This window comes from Astatotilapia calliptera, chromosome 1 (genome assembly GCF_964374335.1).
Source record: "Astatotilapia calliptera chromosome 1, fAstCal68.1, whole genome shotgun sequence".
NCBI lineage: Eukaryota > Metazoa > Chordata > Actinopteri > Cichliformes > Cichlidae > Astatotilapia > Astatotilapia calliptera.
This window is the reverse complement of record NC_137422.1, coordinates 26699050-26721939: the sequence shown is the minus strand read 5'-3', so window position 1 is coordinate 26721939 and position 22890 is coordinate 26699050. Positions and strand designations below refer to the sequence as shown.

General features: G+C 40.1%; 4 protein-coding genes across 5 annotated transcripts; 2 read left to right on the top strand and 2 right to left on the bottom strand.

Annotated features, from left to right (window-relative positions):
- The first annotated feature begins 794 nt into the window (after positions 1-794).
- psmb1 (proteasome 20S subunit beta 1) lies at positions 795-4354 on the top strand. The gene is made up of 6 exons (XM_026170756.2): positions 795-1160; positions 1518-1625; positions 1813-1894; positions 2028-2157; positions 3212-3318; positions 3805-4354. Exons 1-6 carry the CDS (start codon positions 1060-1062, stop codon positions 3988-3990), a joined length of 714 nt encoding a protein of 237 aa, XP_026026541.1. The 5' UTR covers positions 795-1059; the 3' UTR covers positions 3991-4354.
- A 1475-nt stretch (positions 4355-5829) lies between these two features.
- On the bottom strand, positions 5830-7528 carry psmc3 (proteasome 26S subunit, ATPase 3). The gene is made up of 2 exons (XM_026170712.2): positions 6537-7528; positions 5830-6286 (listed from the first exon to the last, which is right to left on the bottom strand). The coding sequence occupies exons 1-2, from the start codon at positions 7479-7481 to the stop codon at positions 5948-5950; spliced, it is 1284 nt and encodes a 427-aa protein (XP_026026497.2). The 5' UTR covers positions 7482-7528; the 3' UTR covers positions 5830-5947.
- On the top strand, positions 7495-14684 carry tbp (TATA box binding protein). The gene is made up of 9 exons (XM_026170725.2): positions 7495-7635; positions 8051-8261; positions 9859-10036; positions 10171-10339; positions 10517-10604; positions 11849-11940; positions 12065-12232; positions 12353-12447; positions 13172-14684. Exons 2-9 carry the CDS (start codon positions 8208-8210, stop codon positions 13249-13251), a joined length of 924 nt encoding a protein of 307 aa, XP_026026510.1. The 5' UTR covers positions 7495-7635; positions 8051-8207; the 3' UTR covers positions 13252-14684.
- Positions 14685-15748: 1064 nt separating this feature from the next.
- Positions 15749-21268, bottom strand: pdcd2 (programmed cell death 2). 2 transcript variants are annotated; one of them, XM_026168768.2, is made up of 8 exons: positions 20976-21268; positions 20146-20254; positions 19961-20017; positions 19379-19567; positions 18705-18872; positions 16871-16971; positions 16680-16793; positions 15749-16315 (listed from the first exon to the last, which is right to left on the bottom strand). In XM_026168768.2, the coding sequence occupies exons 1-8, from the start codon at positions 21153-21155 to the stop codon at positions 16136-16138; spliced, it is 1098 nt and encodes a 365-aa protein (XP_026024553.2). In that variant the 5' UTR covers positions 21156-21268; the 3' UTR covers positions 15749-16135. The 2 variants fall into 2 exon arrangements, with proteins under 2 accessions (XP_026024553.2, XP_026024632.2); XM_026168847.2 differs by having other exon boundaries at positions 18705-18869; positions 20976-21262.
- Between the last annotated feature and the right edge of the window lie 1622 nt (positions 21269-22890).

Here is a 22890-nt window from a genome sequence, read left to right as displayed (position 1 = left end):
TCAGGCAACTGCTGCACTAAAATGTCACACACAGACTTAAGAATAGGTGATAATTAAAAAACAACTAACTTTAAAAAACCTCGACACTTCTCTGTCATTCACTCATGACCTGCTCATTTATCAGTTTAATTGACAGTGGAACAAATAATGTTTACAACAGTTATACTTACACTGGGGACTTGGTTCCTTCTGCCAGAGTTCATAAACTCTGAGAACAGGACGTGTGAGGGGTCGGATAAAATCCTGGTAGCCTGCTCAAAAGCAGGCAAAAATATCTTGGTGACTGAGGAGTGTTGTTGCTGTGATTTTTTTCTCTCCTGCCGTTTTAATCAAATTAAAATTTGATCTTGAGTGGTAAATTTCCAAACCAGTTGCTGATGCCATAAATTTAAGACAAACTTTGTAGTAGTTCTATAAAAAATTGACACAGTGTTGCAGCAGACCCCAAAAACTCAGTCTCCAGTGAAAATGAAGCTGCTGATGAACTCTGACACATATACTTTTCACATGTATGTTCCAGGTAAGTGCATTATGAATTTGCACCCCTAAGTATTTGTACATTATAAGCTGTCTAATGGCATTACCATGTATATTAATATGGGTCAAATCTCCAACTGATTTTAGATTCTTATTAATTTCTTCCTGTTTCTTTACATTAATATGCAAGTGATGCACAAAAGTTCCAAGAAGCCAGTATCCCCAGTATTTCAAGCCTAAAATAAACTAAAACTGTAATTGCTCAAAAAGAAATGCGCTTCAAGTCAATTCAGACTCTTAAGATTCTGAAGTATCTTATTTCAAAAAAAAAAAAACGGAGCAAATTTGATCTTTCGATTACAATTTGTCTTTCTTTCTTCAATTTCAGAGATATTTTTTTGGCTAGTGAAAGCATTAAACGTGTGGTGTGCATTACTTCGAGCGGCCTGTGGAGGCGCTGTCACGCGGAGGCGCTTTGAGGACTCGGTTGTGACGACCGTAAAAGAAGAGGCTGCCATATTGCAGTGATACAGCGAGTTTATCTGAAAGAAGCTTCAGCACCGTCGGCCTTTTCCTTCAATTATGCTTTCTTCTCAGCATTTCGGGGATCCTGGGAAGATGAAAGATTATCATTATACTGGTCCAGTAGAGCACAAGTTCTCTCCATACGCCTTCAACGGAGGGTGAGGGCTTATTTTCAATTCCTGTGTAGTTAGCTTGCTTCTTTGCTAACGTTTACATCCTTTTACATTGGACTCAAGCTAACCCGCTCCGAAAATGAATTGTCAACAAAGCAGTTGTTGAGTTAATGAAAGGTTTCTGATCCTGTCTGCGATATAACTGTATACCTATATATTTATCTAACCTTAGTGGAAAAAAGTTATATTGTGAGCGACAGATTTTTGTTAGAAATTAGTTAAACCTACAGTTTCAGTTTCGGATCAGTAGCCTGTAGCTGCCATTTGCAGTTTCCTGGTGCAGCAGACTTTTTTCCGCTCTTGTGAGGTGAACAGGCTGACCTCTGTGGTGTATTTCCTCAGAACTGTACTGGCTGTTGCCGGAGAAGACTTTGCCATTGTAGCCTCAGACACCAGGCTGAGTGAAGGCTACTCAATCCACAGCCGGGACTCCCCAAAATGCTATAAGCTGTAAGTGCACTGTCATCTCTCTGTGAAGCCACTGGGAAACAACAGGTTATGAATTATGGGTAGAGCCCCGTGAGACCTTTAATAGTGTGTACATTTTTTCTTTTTTGTGCCAAAAATGAGCTGTTGTTTTCTGGGGATAAAGCTACCAGATAAATAATATATTGATCAGAATGTTCTCCTCTTGCAGGACTGACACAACTGTAATTGGCTGCAGTGGTTTCCATGGCGACTGCCTGACTCTGACAAAAATAATTGATGCCAGACTAAAGGTGAAGTGGTACAGAAAGACTTCACATTGCATGATGGATAATATAACAGGCTATCCTCCACACCCACTTCAGGACTCTCAGTCAGCATCGTCTTGCTAAAACACAGCTGTTCTAATGCTTTCTCTCCTTTCAGATGTACAAACACTCGAACAACAAGACGATGACCAGCGGAGCCATTGCAGCCATGTTGTCCACCATCCTGTACAGCAGAAGATTCTTTCCTTACTACGTCTACAACATCATTGGAGGATTGGATGAAGAGGGTGGGTGCTGATATTATGATGACTACATTTTTTTTTAAACTGTGTTTGGGCTGCAGATCTTTTTTTCTTGCTATGGTTATAGATTATTTTTTGTGCAGAAGACACATTTAAGTGAATAAAGTTTGTGAGACTACATTAGTTTGTATAACAACTTTGGGAAACAAACTAAAAGTTGCCAAGAGACTTCATTAAACAACTTTTATTAACATGGTAAAATAATTGAGCTAAAGCTTGAGTGGACAAGCTATGATGAGCATTTCCACTGTAATGTGTCTATATATTAAAAAAGCAATTATTGTAGATATCAAGTCAGTTGGATATCAGACCTCTCTTAGCATACATAGCCATGAAAGATGGGTAACAAGAACTTGGGAGCCTTCATCCACTAGTGTGTGAACTTACCTGGCACATAGTCTAACACTCAGAATTTTTAGTCCGGTAAAAATGTCAGGAAAGATCACAGAGAAAACAACATACTTTTATTCTAAAGGCATTTTTGGAGCAGTCCACTGTTTGGCAGGCTAACTGGATTTTAACAGCATGTCTTGAACTCTGAATTTGTGCTAATGAACTCGGTAAAAGGTACAGGATACAGTTAAATACGTTTTTACTCTCTCAGTTAAACTGATAAATGAAAATGTCTTGCAGGATAGACAAAGAAGGAGGGAGGTTTTGATCTGATCACACTTTTTTAACCAAAAAAGGTTTACTTTAGTGTTCATATTTAAGAACTTTATTATTATTCTCTCTAATCCACCACTATAATCTAATGACAACATGCACAAAATAATAAGAACAAACGGGCATCCTCCCCCCCCCCTCCCCCGCGCGCCAAAAAAAACAAAAAAAAAAACGACAATGATCCCAAAGAGGTGACAGTCTACAAAAAATAAAATAATTCATGTGTAGTGTAGTGCTGGGTGAGGTGTTATTTTTAATGTTACTCTTATGTCATACTGTTAGTTTGTGTTATGTTTAAAACTATTAAGATTTTACTGTGTTACTGTATGTAAAATCCTGTTTCTGTTTGTAATATTGTGTAATTGTAATACAGGTAAGGGAGCAGTGTACAGCTTTGACCCAGTGGGTTCCTACCAGAGAGACACCTACAAGGCCGGAGGATCAGCCAGCGCCATGCTACAGCCACTACTAGATAACCAGGTTTTTTAAAACGCGCGTGTACTAACCTGATGTTTCCATATTAACATTACTATATTCATGTGCTTGTATCTTGGGTGTGTATTTTTAAGCTTATTTAGCCTCCCAGTATCCACCAAGTCATGACAAACCACTTCATAGCCACATTTTAGGTTTCAGAATCTCGACCTTCCAGTTATTCTGTTATAAGACCTGCATTGAGGTATGCCATATGGAAAAAAAAAAAAACCATTCTGTATAAAGGAGAAAAGGCAAACCTGAACTTAGCTCTAAACAGGGTGCTGGTGACCTGGTGGATGGTAAGGGTGGACCTGCTCAGAGACTGCAGGTGGAAGGGAGCCTAATCTGGTCTCTGGACCCTTTTTTCTCTCGCTCGCTCACTCAAGATTTTTTTTGTACTTGGGTCCTTTCTAAACAAAAAATCAACTAAACATATTTTTCTGAGAATACAGACAAATACAGGACTCGGTCTTCTCTCTCTCTCCACAGATTGGTTTCAAGAACATGGAGGGTGTTGAGCATGTTCCTCTGACTAAGGATAAGGCAGTTCAGCTGGTCAAAGACGTCTTCATCTCAGCCGCAGAGAGAGATGTCTACACCGGAGATGCCCTTCGGGTCTGTGTCATCACTAAGGAGGGCATTAATGAGGAGACTATACCTCTGAGGAAAGACTGAGGAGGAAACGTATTGTTTCCATCTGCCTCTAGTTTTTCTGTTTGGTGCACATTCATTTTATGGCTTTGGCACCTTTACGTCAGGTTTCTCAAAACAGGAGTGTTGATTCAAGTAGCCACCTTAGTGGCTAACTGGGGAGCTAGTTTCCTTCCCCCTGTTTCCCAGATACTCCAGTTCTCCTGTTCACATGCTCTTTTATGTGGTCTGGCAGGCTGATCCTGGATCAGCACTCCTATTCTGAGAAGTAAGTTCTTCACTCGCCCATACCTAGACCCTGCCTCTGTTATGATTTTTCATTATGTTTTCAAAGGAGATCCTCTCTGCTATTCTTTTTACATTCTTAATAAATGTAAAGAATTTAAAAGTCTGCTCTGCTTGTTCATTGCACATTCCACCTCAGATAGACCTGTCTTTTATGACCAAAAGAATACAAATGGAAACAGTATCTTAATACAATATCTTGTTAAATAATAAAATTGGTTTGTTTTTTTGGTTTTGTTTTGTTTTGCTTTTTCCATTTAGAACCATCGGTTAGCATAGTAGGCATAAATAATTCATACACATCATCAGTGGATTAAAATCATTTTAGTTTGTTGGCTATGTACAACCCAAGTGATCTCATGTGACTGTATAATAAAATAAATGAAGCACCCAGTGAACAGTCAGCTATTGAAACTGATGTGCTTGAAACCAATAAAATGAGTTAGGTCAACTTTGACAAGGGCCAAATTGTAAAAACTGAGCTTGTCACATTAAGTACTTGTAAAAGTATTTCAAAGAAATGTATGACATCATCATCGTAGGCTGATGTATAAAAGGGTTGTGTGGCTGTAGAACAGTTGGAGCGCTCAGTGTGTGTCTATATGGTTGTCAAATTAAAAGCATGACTCATGTCGTGATCAGAACAAGTGTGTGTGTATAGGAAAAGAAAATCTAAAATGTGAACAGCCAGCATGTATTCATTGATCCATCCATTTTCTTCCACTTGGTATACAGTCGATCCAGGGTTCGGTATTCATGGATTTTTCTGTGGAAAGCAACTCCAAAATATTTGCAGATTATTTCATGGATTTTTAATGTAATTTTTCTGACTAAATACATTTTTTATGATAAAAAATGTACTTTTCAAATTTGAATATTAATGTAAACACAGCAAAATATCATTCAAATTTTTTTTTTTTCTTAACAAAAGATGCGCAAATTCCAAACACAAAGATTCCGAAAAGATTGAAATAGGTAGTTATAAGCATTTTTAGAGGGGGTACTGAGTATTTGTGGATTTCAGATATTCATAGGGAGTTGTGGTCCCTAACCCCGGGTAATACGGGGGTTGACTGTACAAAATTGTTGGAATAATGAAGGACTACCTCCAAATTCTTCCACTTCACTTTAGATTAACAGCAAAATAGTTGAAACTTGGAGACAGTTGGACAATGATCCCAAACGTGTTAAAACTGATTAAGGAAAGGATAAACCAGGCTGATGCTGAGCTTCTGAAATGGCCTTTCCAAAACTCCAGTCTCAACCCTTTTGAAAATTTCTGGACTATGCTTAACAGCCAAGTCAAAAGACCGGAAACCAACCAATATAAATTAACTCTACCATTCCCCAGAATTTTTACTAAAGAACATTAAACGAAATATTAGTGTGTGTGTGTGTGTGTTTTGACCACAACTGTATGTTGAACCCTGCCATCTATTCTTAACTTTAACTGCTTTATGTTAAGAATAAATTCATGACTACTATGCAATTCCAGATGTGCAGCTTCTAAATAGCACCAGGTACCCTTACATTATTTTTTTTTAAAATTGTTAGCGGAAATAACAAAAGATACTCGAGGCATTTTATTTATTTTATTGACTCAAGATAATGAGAAATCATAACATGTGTTTTCTCAACAGCTTTTAATAGTAATCAAAGACTCTCACACACAAATACACAGACACAGGTAGTGTCCTCAGGCATAGTACTGAAGGTTAGCCTTCTTCTTAGCTTGGACCTCCAGGATTCCCTCCATGTAATCCTCATGGTTCAGCTCTGTGGCTCCGCGGCGCAGCGCGATCATACCGGCCTCCACGCACACAGCTTTGCACTGAGCGCCGTTGAAGTCGTCGGTGCAGCGGGCCAGCTCCTCATAGTTGACGTCGGGGCTGACATTCATCTTACGAGAGTGAATTTGCATGATGCGAGCCCTGGCCTCTTCGTTTGGCATGGGGAACTCGATCTTCCTGTCCAGACGACCTGAACGGAGCAGGGCAGGATCCAGGATGTCCACTCTGTTGGTGGCAGCAATCACCTAAATAATAAAGACAGTATCATTGCAATAAACTCCAGTCATCATAAAAGTATTAATGTGGGGGTTTGGATATTGATGAAATTTTAACGTTTTTCTTAATGAATTGTTGTACAAATTCACTTTAAGTGCCTCAGATCTACTCAGATGTAGTTTAAAATGTTTTATCAGTATTGAACATTAAATAACAGTGAAGTGGTAGCAGAATTGAGGTGCACTTTTGCTGTATTCAAGAGTAAAAAGGCAAATTTACCTTGACCAGCATGTTTGGCTGAAATCCATCCAGCTGGTTGAGCAGCTCCAGCATGGTCCTCTGCACCTCCCTGTCTCCAGCCTTCTCGCTGTCAAACCTCTTGGTTCCAATGGCGTCCAACTCATCTATGAAGATGATGGATGGGGCCTTCTCTTTAGCCAGGGCGAAGGCATCTCTCACCAGCTTGGCACCGTCTCCAATGAACATCTGCACCAGCTGTGGACCTGCAAGCTTCAGGAATGTGGCTTTGGTTTGAGCGGCACATGCCCTGGCCAGTAGGGTCTTCCCGGTGCCAGGGGGTCCATACATGAGGACTCCCTTTGGGGGCTGGATGCCCAGGTTTTCAAACTTCTCCTTGTGGTTCATCGGCAGCACTATCGCCTCCACCAGCTCCTGGATCTGCTTATCCAGACCTCCAATGTCGCTGTACTGCTCTGTGGGGCGCTCATCCACCTCCATGGCCTTGACTCTGGAGTCATACTCGGTTGGTAAGGTCTCCAGGATCAGGTAGGAGTCTTTATTAACACCTACGAGGTCTCCCGGTTTTAGCTTCTCGGCGTCCACCAGCCCGATCACCGGCAGGAAGTAGGTCTGCCGGGTTGAAGTTTTGATAACTGCGCACTTTCCTTTTCTCTGGGAGTCCAGGTCCACGTTAGCCCCGTCCTCCTCCTGGTCGTTGGGGTCCACATCCAGCAGCTCGATCACGTTAGACACCAGGTAGGGCAGCGTTTTGTTCACCTTTATCTTCTCCGTGTTTTCTTTAATTTTATCCTTCATAGCCTGAAGCTCGTGGGTTACTCTCAGCACTTCGCTCTTCATTATCTTTATCTCGCTGTCGAGGAGACGAGTGCGCTGAACTATCTCCTCTGTGGACATTTTTAACACTTCTTCGCCGATCCCATCCTCCACTTCATCCCAAACTGATTTGTCACTCAGCGACGCCATCTTTGCTGTGTCTGCGGTGAACTGTGACACGACGGAAGAAGAAGAAGCTTCCGGAAGTAGGTCGTGAGCGCCCAAGAACAAGTCCGGGGTAGTTACGGAGCTAGAGCTGAATTTATGCTGTTCGTGTGTTGATTTTAACAGCGACATCTTGATTGTAAGCTAAAGAATGATTTTCTGGTTCATGCGGACAGATTTTCGAGTTATTTGCAGTTGTTTTTACCGCATAAATCCGAAATGTTTAAACGTTTAGCTTGCAGATTCATGATTGCTAAATTTGCTAATGCTAACTTCAGCTAGCCCGTGTGCTTACACGTTTCATTTTGTGCGAGGAATGTTTGGTAACTTTATTAGCGGCATTTTGCACGCTTAACTGGTTAAAGGACACCTCATGTACTGGGCAAGATATGAACGAGAGAGTTAAAGTAATGTTAGAAAAGGTTAAAGTTATTTAAATGAGTTCGCGCCACCGCTTGCTGCTGCACGATTTTGGTTTCATTCATTTGCATGTTGTTTACGCCACTTTGTTTGAGTTTTATCTGAGTAAAGTGTGCTTCTTGTCATCTTTTCAGCCAAGACACTACTGCCAGGGGTAAAAAGAAGAGTGCAGTGTTTGCGTCTGGTGTTTGACATTGTAGGCTGGAGGTTTAAAGAGCCCTGCTGGGTTAGTTATCACGCTTTTACTGCCTTCTACTGGGTGGCAGTGAAGTAACGTGGGAATCTAAAGGGATGGACCAGAACAACAGCATACCAGCCTTCCAAGGGCTGGTGGCTTCCCCTCAGGTAACATGGGCTTTGTGTTTCATCATTAAGACTTTTTGAAAATTAAGTCACAGATTTAGCCATCCGTTGTTTCTTTATATTTATGCATCCAAGGAGCCACGTTTTCTTCTATTTTTGAAGTGGTCTTAAACAATAATTCTTCAGGCTTTCTAAAGTTCTTAAAATGGGTGCTTTTCTCCACATTTTCAGTTCAGTCCCTGTTTTCATAGAAATCTTTTTTGTTTGTTAAACCACTTAAAATGACGTATGAGTCATTAAAGCATTAAAAAGGTACCTAATTCAAGGCATGTACCAGTGTTGTGTCTTGTGCTTCACTTCATTCATACATCTGCTGTATACTGAAGCCTCATCAGAAATGGTCTTAGTGGAACAATTATGGTCAAGAAGCCTTTCTTAAGAAAGGGAAACTGGAGGGGGAAATGCTACAACAAATTACACAAGAACTGGATTGAAAATCAGTGGTGAAGGGAAGAGGTCTAGAGCCATTCCCTGCAGGAAGTGAATTACTGTGATGACCTAAGACCATATACAATCAGGGATATTCAAAGACTTAAATCGATACAGGGTGAAATAGGTGTTGGTGATGCAAAGTGGGTGGACACAAAGTTTTACGTTTCTCAAATTTGAGGTGACTGATTGAAGTGACTCCCAATGAGAATGAGGGATACTGCTGATGAATGTATGTTACTTATGCAACTGGAGCCTGCTTTCCAGTGATGAACCATTAGCGACAAAGTGATGGATGATGAGTAATTTCCTCCCTGTGTCAACACCCCTTAAATCATCTTATGTGTTATTAAATATTAAGGTTGGGTGATTGGACAATATATTGACTATTGACGATAGGCTGAGCCTTTCACCGATCATTTTTACAAGAATGATTTATTTATTTGCCTATGAGTAAGTTTGCTAATGATGTTGGTTAAAGCTAAGACAAGCAGTCAACGGAAAAAATAATTTAACTCAAACTCATAATAGAAAAAGGCAGTAGCCTATGTTCAGAAGAAAAAAACAACAATCATATTTTTAAAAAATAAAAAAAAAACCCACACACAATGGTGGGGAGAGAAACGGAGATACTGGCTAATAATCCAAAAAGTAGCTGTAATAATACTGAAACAAACAAGAAAAGAAAGTGAACTATTCCCCCCAAACAAAACATATAAATTCTAAATGCGCAAATCAGATTACATTACATCAAAAAGCCTGCACCTGCGTGAATATATTGTATATCGTTATTTATCGGGCCGACGATTGTCGTTTGGAAAATTTTACATATCATCCAACCTTACTAAGTATGATTTATTTCTAAAGTTACGTCTTTATTTCATGAAAAAAAGACACCTTGAGCTGTCACAGTTGTGATCTTTTCTGTTCTTTCACTGGTCGGAAATGGCTGTACTTCCAACAGAACCGACATATTCTTCATGGGTTTAAAGTCCGTGGAGAGACTGCTGTCATTTAGATTTTTCGTTTTATTTGTGTAAAGAGAAGAATCAGACCTAAAAACAAGAATACTAACACTGAGGGAACTGTCTTATATCTCTAGTTAGTTTCTGCTTCATTACGCCCTTCTTTTTGCTTTATCCCCATGCAGGGAGCCATGACTCCAGGCATGCCGCTCTTCAGCCCCATGATGCCATATGGCTCTGGTCTGACACCCCAGCCAGTGCAGAACACCAACAGTTTGTCAATACTGGAGGAACAGCAGAGGCAACAGCAGGCTCAGCAACAGCAGCAACAGGCACAACAACAGGCACAACAGGCCAGCTCAGGTACTCCACAAGCTGTCATTTTTTTATCTTCCACATTTATTATGAGAAATCTTGGTTTTATTTAGCCGTGGTGGAAGTTAATCTCCGGTTACACATAAATAACCACCTTCTTTTTTTTTTTTTCCCCTTCGCAGGGACATCAGGGCAGACCCCTCAACTTTTCCACTCCCAGGCAGTGGGAGGCTCGACCACAACTGCACTGCCAGGAAACACCCCCCTCTTTACCACCCCGCTGACCCCCATGACCCCCATCACGCCGGCCACCCCTTCTTCAGAAACCTCTGGCATAGTACCGCAGCTACAGTATGTTTCACATCTCATCCCACCCACCCCCATTTTTGGTGATAACTGCTTTAAAAGGAAAGAAATTCCTGCACATATATTGAACCAAATTGTACTTTAAGGGAATGAAATTTTTAATTGTTTGTATGTCCTTCACTCAGTTGTTTTCTCTTGTTCTTTTCTCCCCTTCACTTTTAGAAATATAGTATCTACTGTAAACTTAGGCTGTAAACTGGATTTGAAGACCATTGCCCTGAGAGCCAGAAATGCAGAGTACAACCCAAAGGTGAGGCTCTTGGCTTTTTATTGCTCTACAGCTTACTGATGTGACTTTACTGGCTGCAGGCTACAAATTACAAATTGTGGATGTTCCTGGTAATTAATTTACTAGAAAGGCCTAAAGTCAAGAGTGCTGTGGCCCACTTGAAAACCAGGAATTCTGACAGGGCCCAAATCTTAAATATCCACTCTAATCAAAATAAAAGACAGAGTGGCGTATTTCCTTGATAATTGTATTCAAAAACTTAAACAACACAGGCCATTGGCTATAAATTGCTAATGCTACCCAATCATATGCAAAGTGACACAAACTTCAGTACAAGAGGAGTAAATTAAGGTCAGTGTAATGATTAATATAACAAATGAACTACCTCATATTTCCAGTTTTTAATTCATTTTTATATAATTAAATTCATTAATACAAATATGTAACTATAAATACTTGTGAGTGATTACAAACTGAATTTCTGTTATTACTTCGACGCACACTCTGGAATCCACTGTACTAGATAATAAACCAGAGAGAGAAACTCATCAGCTGATTAGTCTAAATTGGTCAAAAGAGACAGGGTGTGCTGTCTTTATTTATATATATATATATATATATATATATATATATATATATATATATTCTGTGGGTTTTTAAGATCCAGCTGAAACAGTTAGGTACATTTTGTTGCACAATGATTGGTCGTGTAGATTTGCACTACTACACACAGCTGTCAGCTACCTAATTTCCACCCTGTTTACAACTTTTCATCACATAGAGATATTGCAGAAAGTGATGTCATTACATATTACAACTAACGGTTATCTGGTGTTGTAAATCCATCCAGCTGTCCATAGCGTTCATTTTCTGCCTGTGATCTGGGTGTGGGACTCAGGGGCGGCAGTCTAAGCAGGGATGCCTTCTTCTGAGTCAGCCACCACCTCTAGAAGAGCTGTAAGAGATGGCTGGTGGGAGGAGAGTTAAACTGCTTTTGAAACTGAAAAAACACGTTAACAGACTTGTGTTCTTGTTTATTCTTGTAGTCGACTAGTTGCACACAGCTCTAGTCTCAACATCTTTCCTTCTTCAGCCCCCTGTTTAACTCACTTTTAAAAAATAAATATTTAAACATGTCTCCTCTACCGAACTCAAATATCTATATAGAATTAAAATCCCAGCTTGGATCAAATTCAAGCAGAAATTATTGTATTTTAAAAGTAACGTGTGTAATAATGGTCAGCCTCGCTGTCTCCGTTCATTAGCGTTTTGCTGCTGTCATCATGAGAATACGAGAGCCCAGGACCACTGCTCTGATCTTCAGCTCTGGAAAGATGGTCTGCACAGGAGCCAAGAGGTCAGATTACAGTTAAATTTTTTTATTTTATTTTTTTTACAAAAAAGGGGGGAAAAGTCTTTCTGCTTTACTTTACTAATATTTGACTGCTCCCCTGGGCTCTCGATGACATTTATCTTTCTAGTGAGGAGCAGTCGAGGTTAGCAGCCAGAAAATATGCGCGTGTTGTGCAGAAGCTCGGTTTTCCCGCCAAGTTCCTGGACTTCAAGATTCAGAACATGGTGGGCAGCTGTGATGTGAAGTTCCCCATTCGGCTGGAGGGATTGGTCCTCACACATCAGCAGTTTAGCAGGTAGTTTTTGTTTGTTTTAAAATGACTGAAAGCATGTGAATTGCAAAATTAAAAATGATTGTTAATGATTTTGTACTCTTTGCTTTTTAAGAACTAAAATAACCGACTTGTGTTTTGCAGCTACGAGCCGGAGCTGTTTCCAGGACTCATTTACAGAATGATCAAACCCCGAATTGTCCTGCTCATCTTTGTGTCTGGGAAAGTTGTACTCACAGGTAAGAGCCCATCCTGTCTGCTTAAAAAACAAAACATTTCTCTTTTGTGTGTATTAAACACAGGAGGAGAAGTTAAAGTTTGTTAGTCTTGTTTTCTAAATGTCCTCATGTCCTTGCCACTCATCGTAAATAAGATAAATTATTTTGATGTATGAGCCATACAAAAGAAATCGCGAGTCCAAGAATTAAACATGGAGTTGATGATACATTTAAAGTTGATACTGAACTGGACATTTTGTAGTTGGGAAAATGTTTCACACAGAATCTCTGCACAGTCGAATGATATACTGACTGTCGGAGAGACAGAAAGGATTTGATTTAATAGCTTCTCCAGTCGTAAATGATAAAGTTTGAGGGAGTTCCAGTCAGTTGATTTGTGTAGTTGGCGAAAATCAAATTAACAAAATATCTTCAAATAACCTCCTTGAACCCATGATCCAATGAATCTATAATAAAACTATATAAAACTATAATAGTACTAAACGTTGATCAATAGATGCTTTTTTTTTTTTTGATTTCGTAACAGGAAATTGTTTTAAAGTGGATCGGGATAAAAATAATACAATAAATCTATAATAAACAAACAACAGTTAAAGTGCCACAGTGCATAGTGAGGACGTTATTCTGTGAGGGTGCAAACATTTTAAATTCAGTTTTCAAACTCTGTTAATGATTGTTGTGAATTAACTTTTGTAACTTACTGTACTCCCTGTTTTTGTTTAAGGTGCCAAAGTGAGAGGAGAGATCTACGACGCTTTTGAAAACATATACCCCATCCTCAAAGGCTTTCGGAAGACAACATAGACCCTGCATCTCTTCTTTTATCATCCCCACAACCCTGTTTCAAACATTGTTTTTTCTTTTTTAAGCTTCACATCAAGCATCAGCCTTACGCTGACCTCTTCATGTGGACCTCTGTAAGAGATGTGCTACAATGAAGTGATTCCCTCACTTTTACTTTTTGTCCCTACAGTATTTCATGTTATCTTAAAAGCAGGGTTTTAAGGATTGTCTTTTCTGTGTTATGATCTCACAAGTTTCTATATTTAAAAGTCAGTTTATTTCATACACATTTTAAGTCCTCTTTCGATTGTACATAAGATTGTAAGAAAGTGTAAAAACTGCTAATTAGAAAAGGGGCAGTCCTGGACTGTTTTATTTTATTTTTTGTTTTTTTGCAGTTAGTTTTCTACTTCTGGTTTTTATTAATTGCTCATATTTTATTTTGACATAATCAGCTCTGTAAGCCCCAAATCAGAGAGCGAGACTTCAAAACCGAACTCGCCTACTTTGCAAAGGTAGATTTCTTTCTAAATTTAAGGCCGGTAAGTTCAGCAGTTATTGACAGTGAATTCTCTTAAAGTTTGAAACACTTAAAGTTGAACTAAACTGATCCAAATCCTACAGCTGAAGTTGAGTAGTTCATCAGTTTGGTTTCCTGTTGCAATTCTGCTTAATTCTTTAATAGTTTGGAGTCGGTCTAAAATTTTCTCTGGAGCAGATAACATGTTGTAATTTTTGAAAGAAGTGTTTTAATGCTCAAACATTCATGTGTATGTACATATAGAAATATTTTTTCTACTGTAAATAAGTGATTCCGACCTTGAAGGAGATGCTGCTCTGCAGATATTCTTTTTGTTTCTTTGACTAACAGGACAGCGTGTTTGTAAGATCACTGGCATTTAAGTTTAGCCAGGATTGAAATGTGACCTGCAAGAAAGACGCTATTAGCTTTGAGTACAAGAAGCGGCTGCCAACCTAATCCTGAATTTACATCTAGTGATTGATGGCAGGTAAAATATGCATCACGTTGCTGCATATTTTTAATATTTTTAATTTTAATAATTTGTTTTTGGCTAATCAAACCTATATTTAAAAGTTTTTTTTAGGTACGTTTTACAAACAGAAAAATATGACTCTGTCCTGGTTACTAGTGAACTGTGCTCAGACACACAGCTGGGGAAAAAAGCCGTTTAAATGTGTTTTAATTCTGGTCACGTTTTGATGTGCTTGTGTATCTCATGCAGGTTCAGCTGGGCACATCCTTCACACCAGTGTTAACATGTAGTTCTTAACCGGTTCAGAATATTTGATTGGCAGATCGTTTGGTTCACATGTTCAGTTAAGCCACTTTTATCAACTGTATGTATGGAAATCAATCAGGAACCTGTCGCATCTACATGCTTCTTAAACTGTTAATGTACTTCTCAGTGCGTTAATAAACTTGTACATACGGACTCCTTTGTTGGATCTGGGTCTTCTGTTGGATTAAGCACCGTTTTTGTTTGGTTAACCCCCTGTGTTTTGAATTCAATGTTATTTATGTCACCTCAAAGTGCTTTAATATTGCAAGCTAAGCACCCTACAATATTAAAAATACAAAAGCAACAATCGTGACTTACTATGAGGAAGCACTTGGTGATGGTGGGAAAGGAAAACTTCCTTTTAACAGGAAGAAACCTCTGGCAGAACCAGGCTCAGGGAGGGGCCTCGGACTATAGCAGAATCAGAAAGGGGTTTATTGCCAAATGTTGAGCAGGTTTACAACATTAGGAAATTGCTGCGGTGCTTCAGTGCAAACATAGTGTCATAAATAGCACTTAAATAGACATGAAAAAATAAAAGTAGGGATAAGAATTAAAAGTGCTACGTAGAAAGATATGTGCATGAGCGTAACTGCGTAGTGTTGTTCAGGGTCACTCAATTCAGCCATAATTGTAAACTTTAAAAGTTTTAATTCTAGAGAGGGTTTCCTGATTCCCAACCTGGGAGCTGGTTCCACAGAGGCGTCTGATAACTGAAGGCGCTGCCTCCCATTTTACTTTTGGAAATTCTAGGAACCACAAATGAGCCAGCAGTTTGAGAGGGAAGAGCTCTTACTAGGATAATATGGTACTAATTTTAGGTTAAATCCACAGCTGTAAACAGGTTTGGCAGTGGCTTCATCCTTGTTTCATATTATATAGCAGTAAAGGAGCATGCATCATAGCATACTGTAGCTGGTATCAAGTATTTGATGTGTTTTTCCTGTGCAGCCCTTTATCAGACTCGTTCATTAAAACATTCGGTTTTCTGTATCTGAATACATTTTAATTACTTAAATGTTCTGGCTAAGATACTTAACCTGAACTATGAATAGAGTTTGAAAGACGTAGTCAGTAACTTGAGGTGAGTCTTGCTGGTAAATGTCAGAATTTGTCTCAATTGGTGACTTATTGCTGTGGTTATTAAACTGTGTGGGTGGACGCTGGTGAGCCGCTGTGAGGTGATTAGTGGAAAAATCCAGATGTTTCTTTAAACATTGTTTTGCTAAATTTGTTTTTAATGATGCAACACACGTCTTTTTGCACACACGTCGTTTATACATTTGGAGATGGCATTTTACACTGATGTTTATGTTTGCACAAAGTTTATGATTAGTTAAATCTCCAGTCCATTTAATAGGGAGAGGCAGCATTACTCCCATGTGATTAGCTCAGTCAGCATAAGTAGTCAGCTCTTACCTGCAGCACCACGCAGCTTTTTGACTGAATGACAAGTTCAGGTGAAACATTTGGATATGTCAACATCAGGTGTCCCACCAAGCCACGTGGGTGAACGAACACACTGAAGCGGAGTCGCCTAAACATATTAATGAAATCAGCACCACCTGTGCTTTTCCTGCTATGCATGAAACAAGGGATGCCCATCATCTTCGTTCAGTCTGCGTGTGTTGATCTGAGCTGAAGTCCTGCTTCCAGATGAACTCGGGGCAGTACTGGTCGCTGCGTTCACAGCTGGCAGAGCACGTGTAGACAGCCGCAGTCCCCCAGTCAATGCTAGCTCCAGTCGAGTCCACGCTTAGACTGTTTAACAGCTGCGGCATCACCTACACACACACAGGATAGCAACAGCACAAACTTGTGAATAAATCAACCATTAGCGAAAGATTAATAATAATAATAATAATAATAATAATAATAATAATGGATACTTTATTGATCCCCATGGGGAAATTACTTGTTTTTCTCTGCATTTGACCCATTCACTCAGTGAAGCAGTGGGCAGCCCACTAAGCAGGCGCCCGGGGAGCAGTGTGTAGGGACGGTACCTTGCTCAGGGGTACCTCAGGGTAGCCGTTAAGTGGATTCGAACCGCCGACCTTCCGATCATGGGGCGACCACTTTACCTACTGAGCTATCCCTGCCCCTAAAGACCCGAGCAGGTCTTCAACAGATCAGCAGGTCGATTACCTGGAACTCAAACGTCCTCTTGGCACCACAGGTGCATGGTGGGATATCCTCATCTGAAGGGATGTGCTGAGAGGAGACCCACAAGGGAGAGCCCCCTCGACTGTAACGTATCACCTAGAAATGACAAACACTGTGAGATATGGACAGAAGAAAACAACCGTCTGGATCTTTTCAGCTCTTCTATTTTCTACCTGGTGAGGTTCAGGTGCGATCTTCTTCTTAAACCTCTGGAACACTTTACTGTCTTCAGTCTCGTGCATTGCCATCTCGTCCAGGTCGCTCTCTGCCAGGGCTGATAGAGAACAGAAGGGTCAGGATTGGTTATAAATTATAATGAAATAAATATACAGTGGGGCAAAAAAGTATTTAGTCAGCCACCGATTGTGCAAGTTCCCCCACTTAAAATGATGACAGAGGTCAGTAATTTGCACCAGAGGTACACTTCAACTGTGAGAGACAGAATGTGAGAAATAAATCCATGAATCCACATGGTAGGATTTGTAAAGAATTTATTCGTAAATCAGGGTGGAAAATAAGTATTTGGTCACCTCAAACAAGGAAAATCTCTGGCTCTCACAGACCTGTAACGTCTTCTGTAAGAAGCTTTTCTGTCCCCCACTCATTACCTGTACGAATGGCACCTGTTTGAACTCATCATCTGTATAAAAGACACCTGTCCACAGCCTCAAACAGTCAGACTCCAAACTCCGCCATGGCCAAGACCAAAGAGCTTTCGAAGGACACCAGGAAAAGTATTGTAGACCGGGAAGAGTGAATCTACAATAGGCAAGCAGCTTGGTGTGAAAAAATCAACTGTGGGAGCAATCATCAGAAAATGGAAGACATACAAGACCACTGATAATCTCCCTCGACCTGGGGCTCCACGCAAGATCTCATCCCGTGGGGTCAAAATGATCATGAGAACGGTGAGCAAAGATCCCAGAACCACACGGGGGGACCTGGTGAATGACCTGCAGAGAGCTGGGACCAAAGTAACAAAGGTCACCATCAGTAACACACTACAACGGCAGGGAATCAAATCCCGCAGTGCCAGACGTGTTCCGCTGCTGAAGCCAGTGCATGTCCAGGCCCGTCTGAAGTTTGCCAGAGAGCACATGGATGATACAGCAGAGGATTGGGAGAATGTCATGTGGTCAGATGAAACCAAAGTAGAACTTTTTGGTATAAACTCAACTCGTCGTGTTTGGAGGAAGAAGAATACTGAGTTGCATCCCAAGAACACCATACCTACTGTGAAGCATGGGGGTGGAAACATCATGCTATGGGGCTGTTTTTCTGCCAAGGGGACAGGACGACTGATCCGTGTTAAGGACAGAATGAATGGGGCCATGTATCGTGAGATTTTGAGCCAAAACCTCCTTCCATCAGTGAGAACTTTGAAGATGAAACGAGGCTGGGTCTTCCAACATGACAATGATCCAAAACACACCGCCCGGGCAACAAAGGAGTGGCTCCGTAAGAAGCATTTGAAAGTCCTGGAGTGGCCTAGCCAGTCTCCAGACCTCAACCCCATAGAAAATCTGTGGCGGGAGTTGAAAGTCCGTGTTGCTCGGCGACAGCCCCAAAACATCACTGCTCTCGAGAAGATCTGCATGGAGGAATGGGCCAAAATACCAGCTACTGTGTGTGCAAACCTGGTAAAGACCTATAGTAAACGTTTGACCTCTGTTATTGCCAACAAAGGTTATGTTACAAAGTATTGAGTTGTATTTTTGTTATTGACCAAATACTTATTTTCCACCCTGATTTACGAATAAATTCTTTACAAATCCTACCATGTGGATTCATGGATTTTTTTCTTCACATTCTGACTCTCACAGTTGAAGTGTACCTCTGGTGCAAATTACTGACCTCTGTCATCATTTTAAGTGGGGGAACTTGCACAATCGGTGGCTGACTAAATACTTTTTTGCCCCACTGTATACATCACTAAGACTGGACTTTTCTACATAAAAGTTCACTTTTCAATTGAAAACTGAGAAAAACTTTAACCTTTAACCTTACATTCTGCCAAGGCGGGACAATCCACACTCCTCTGAGTAATGATCCCTCCACCGTCCTCTTCTTCTTGTTCTCCTTCAGCCTCTTTGACATCTTTCTCCTCCTCCTCTGGCTCAGTGACCAGCTCAGTCTCAGGAAAGAGGAGCGGGGAGGGTGTAACAGGAGACCCTTCTAGACAGAGACGGACAAGTTTAGTCTTTCTAGTGATGAGAAATGACGGTCATAATTCTCTTAACTCAGGGAAAAGGATTATGGACCACTTCTCTTTTTATCCATCGCTTTTCTAAATATAGATACACTCTGGATCAGATCGGCTGCCCACTAAAGGGCTAACACCCATTTTACAATCACCAATTAATCTAAATGTACCGAGGGCTGTGAAATTACTCAAATATTATTTTCAATTACAACCTTAGCTTCCATCAATTAATAAAAGGTTTATTGTGCTGTTTTATGATTTTGAACTCATCACCTTTCTTTACTTTTGCCTCTTTATAAAAATCCAAATTCACTCCTTTCATTTTTTTTTTTACTCTAAATTCATTTTATGTATTCATCTACTAAAATTTCAGAACCAGATTTCTTCTTTGGAAGGTTTAATGAACACAATCATTAAACTCAACACAAAAAATGTGATTACGATTTTTGCAGCTCCAGTAAATATCCCCCACACACACCTTGGCTGCAACACTCCTTCTTGTGAGATTGTTTCCAGTGGAGGGTCTGGTGGTGTTTTCCACAGTAGGTCACAGTGTGGCACCGAGAGCAGGCTTTGTTACCGGGGCATCCGCACACCCAACACAGTTTAACTCCCGAAACGGGCAACACACTCTGGCCCTCCTCAGCATCACAGGGTGGTTCATCCTCTAAAGGGAAGATGATAATTTTATATTTGTTGATATACAGTTTTGGTCAAAGGTTCACATACATACACATTTTTATACTCCACACAGGGTGAAAAGTATAGTATAAGGTTCAAATATATACATACACACTCTGTATATTTTGTTAAATGTTCTTTAGCAAATTGCACCTCAACCAGAAACTTTTGGTAGCTGGAAGGAACATCCAAGTGTGACAAAGTGGTTAAACTGGTATTCTATTCCTTCATTATTTCATCCACTTTGTGGAACCACCAGCACTACTAACAACAAAACAGTCCCAGAGTATGATGCTACCACCACCATATTCTTCTACAAATACTCAGAAATTGAATCTTGAATACTTCATTAAGAGTTAGGCAGCAAAAATTCACAAACCTGCTGGAGGGTCATAGGGGTAGAACTCGTTCCTCCTCTGTAACTGGTTTCTGAAAACTGGCATGAAGGAAAACACAGCTTTTTAAGAAATACTGCAAAATCTATTGAGAAAAATTAGTAGAATCAGACAACATCTCACAACATCACCCCTGGGAAGTGACAGACATCAAACAGTGAAGAACTACCTTTCATGCAGCGGCTGTCATTTCGCGTGTAGCACTCTGGAGTTTTGCAGCAGAAGAGAAAGAGCGTTCGGTGAAAACTTCTGTCCTGACCGGATATTGGTGCATACACCTGCAACAAGTCAGGTAAATCTAGTATTTATTTATTTATAGTGAATAAGGCTGAGGTGGGATGCAGAAGTTAAATTGGAGTTGACCCAGATTTGAGTATGTGTGCACTTAGGTATAGGGTGTGTGTGTGTGTGTGTGTGTGTGTGTGTGTGTGTGTGTGTGTGTGTGTGTGTGTGTGTGTGAGAGAGAGATCAGGCTTGTAAAAAGTACTTAATTAAAGTTGAAAAATACTCACACATTGTACACCACCTGGGTAATATGTTCAGATTCTTATATCAGAATATATATCAATAACCAGCCGGCTAATGAAGGTCTAGTACCTAAACCATGTAATTAAATATATTTTGGGGGATTCTAATTTATTAAGGATATATTTCAGTATGTACCTTTTTAGGAGGCTTATAAAATACAAATGTTTGATATGTGTGCCACTTTCCTTTCTTTGTGTTTATGCTGCTAAAAATGTTGTGTTAATATGTTTACTGTTTGTCTGTGAAGGTTCTCAGTCATCCAGGTCATCGTAGTCAAAGGAGCTTGCAAAGAAAAGCGTCTGGACTTCTTTAAGTTTACTGTTTAACTCTTTATACAGGACACCAAAACTGTAGTCTAAAAGTTATTTCAGTCTTTATATTATACTGTCAGCACATCTCTCTATACCACAGTACAGTACAGTGAAGTAAATATTTTTATGAAGTAGGATAACATGGCTCCTGGAGATTCACCTGCAGCAGGAAAACCATAGGCAGACGGCATATCTCACACTCCAGTACGGGCAGAGAGGGCAGGCCTCTCTGGCTGAGCCACGCCGGCTTCCCTCCGACTTTACTCGGGAACTGAGGAGACCGAAGCCGCCACGGCTCCGCATCCTCCAGGAAACCCAGAACTACCTCCGCCGAGGACATACTGGTATTACAGAATATTTAACGAACAGACTCTAACCCTTACTAACGGAGCGTCTTCTACATCTCACAACCAAAACACATGCTGCTACAGTTCTGAAACTCGTCCGTGAGGAAACACAGCCCAGACTTTTGTTCCGTGGGCCTCGAAACTGTCACTCTGTTGGTAAATACTCATAAATATATGATAGTGCTTGGTGGCTTGAATTAACACGTTTGACTGCTATTCTACAAGTAGAGTTTTAATATGTTTTAATAAGTTTAACTTTAGTTGTATTTTGTTGTGTCCACCAGATGGCGCAAATGTCACACCTGTAGTCTAAAAAGTTTTACAAAAAGTCACGTTTGAATAATATAATTTCACGTTATTACAATATACATAATTATAACGTTCGTACATTATAATATTTATATTGTACTTTTCACGTTATAACGTGATATAGCTCTATTTTTCTTTCCCGAGGCTCCCCTCAATATTTATATTTTGCTTTAAATTGGAATTGGAGGGACTATGCTAGGAGGCTATTTCAGCTGTCATAAGGCTGGAATAGCAAGGCTAATAAGTAAGGCTAATAAAGCAAGAGGCAGAGGGGGGGAAAAAAAGAAAAAAAATCCCATCCATGTTCTTAAGACACAGTTCTCTGGGTTTTCTGGGGGTCTTTCAAAGTTTTTGTTAAGCTACTTAACACTTCCCTATGAGTCAGGCAAGCATAAAAACAACAGAATACAAGGGATGAATCAATGTTGTGTCTGGCCCTTCATCCACGCACTGTTCACTAATGCCTCATTCATTCATTCTCATTCTTAAGAAGGGGAAATAAGGGGGGGTTAAGGCAGAGGTATTAATAATTACACAAGAACTGGACTCAAAATCAGTAGCAGCGGATCTGATGGAGTGATGAATCATCATCAATGGAGGAGTTCAAGAGAGTTGAATGTCTACAGCCAACTGTAAAACACAGTGGAGGTACTGTTATGTTTTACAGCTGCATTTCAGCCTTGGTGTTGGGATCTTGTCAAAATTGATGAAATTATGAACGCAGAAAAGCACCATCAGTTTTGAAAAGCATCTGATTGGTAGCAGCTACAGTTCTTTTCTTTTTTTTAGCATAGTAATGATCCCACTAAAAATGCAGCATATGCATACCTGGATAGAAAAACACACAATAGTCTCCCCAGAACCTGGACCCTAACATTACTGAAGAAGTGTGGGATCATTCAGTTCAGTTAAATTTTATATAGTGCCAAATTGCAACAGTCATCCCATGGTGCTTTATAACTATTTTAAGGTGAAGACCTTACAATAATACAGAAGGAAACAACAAAAATCAGATGACCCTCTATAGACAAGAACTTGGTGACAGTGGGAAGGAAAAACTCCCTTTTAAGACAAAGAAACATCCAGCAAAACCAGGCTCAGGGAGGGGCAACCGTTTGGGGGTGAGAGGAAGGTGACAGGACAAAAGACACACTGTGGAAATGAGCCAGATATTAATTATAAGTAATGATTAAATGCAAAGTGGTGTATCAATACACAGAAAGTGAAAAGAGATGAGTGAAAAAGAAATGCTCAGTACATCGTGGGAAGCCCCCATCAGCTTAGACTTGGTGTAAATAAGGGAGGGTTCAGCATCACTTGATCGTCTTGACAGAAAATGGAACAAAAGGCAGCCAATGTCCAAAAAAGAACTTTGAATGTCCTACAAGAAGCCTATAGAACTATTCTTGAAGACCACTT

What these genes read in the sequence shown, in the direction of transcription:
- psmb1 (XM_026170756.2), top strand. Translation starts at nt 1,060, where the DNA reads ATGCTTTCTTCTCAGCATTTCGGGGATCCTGGGAAGATGAAAGATTAT. An exon ending in TCCCCAAAATGCTATAAGCT is followed by an intron (nt 1,626 to 1,812) that starts GTAAGTGCACTG and finishes CTCCTCTTGCAG; the next exon opens with GACTGACACAACTGTAATTG. An exon ending in AGCCACTACTAGATAACCAG is followed by an intron (nt 3,319 to 3,804) that starts GTTTTTTAAAAC and finishes CTCTCTCCACAG; the next exon opens with ATTGGTTTCAAGAACATGGA.
- psmc3 (XM_026170712.2), bottom strand. Translation starts at nt 7,481, where the DNA reads ATGGCGTCGCTGAGTGACAAATCAGTTTGGGATGAAGTGGAGGATGGG. An exon ending in AGCCAAACATGCTGGTCAAG is followed by an intron (nt 6,287 to 6,536) that starts GTAAATTTGCCT and finishes TTTATTATTTAG; the next exon opens with GTGATTGCTGCCACCAACAG.
- tbp (XM_026170725.2), top strand. Translation starts at nt 8,208, where the DNA reads ATGGACCAGAACAACAGCATACCAGCCTTCCAAGGGCTGGTGGCTTCC. An exon ending in GGCATAGTACCGCAGCTACA is followed by an intron (nt 10,340 to 10,516) that starts GTATGTTTCACA and finishes CTTCACTTTTAG; the next exon opens with AAATATAGTATCTACTGTAA. An exon ending in GTCTGCACAGGAGCCAAGAG is followed by an intron (nt 11,941 to 12,064) that starts GTCAGATTACAG and finishes TTATCTTTCTAG; the next exon opens with TGAGGAGCAGTCGAGGTTAG.
- pdcd2 (XM_026168768.2), bottom strand. Translation starts at nt 21,155, where the DNA reads ATGTCCTCGGCGGAGGTAGTTCTGGGTTTCCTGGAGGATGCGGAGCCG. An exon ending in CCCCTATGACCCTCCAGCAG is followed by an intron (nt 19,568 to 19,960) that starts GTTTGTGAATTT and finishes TCTTCCCTTTAG; the next exon opens with AGGATGAACCACCCTGTGAT. An exon ending in GAAGGAGTGTTGCAGCCAAG is followed by an intron (nt 18,873 to 19,378) that starts GTGTGTGTGGGG and finishes GTCTCTGTCTAG; the next exon opens with AAGGGTCTCCTGTTACACCC.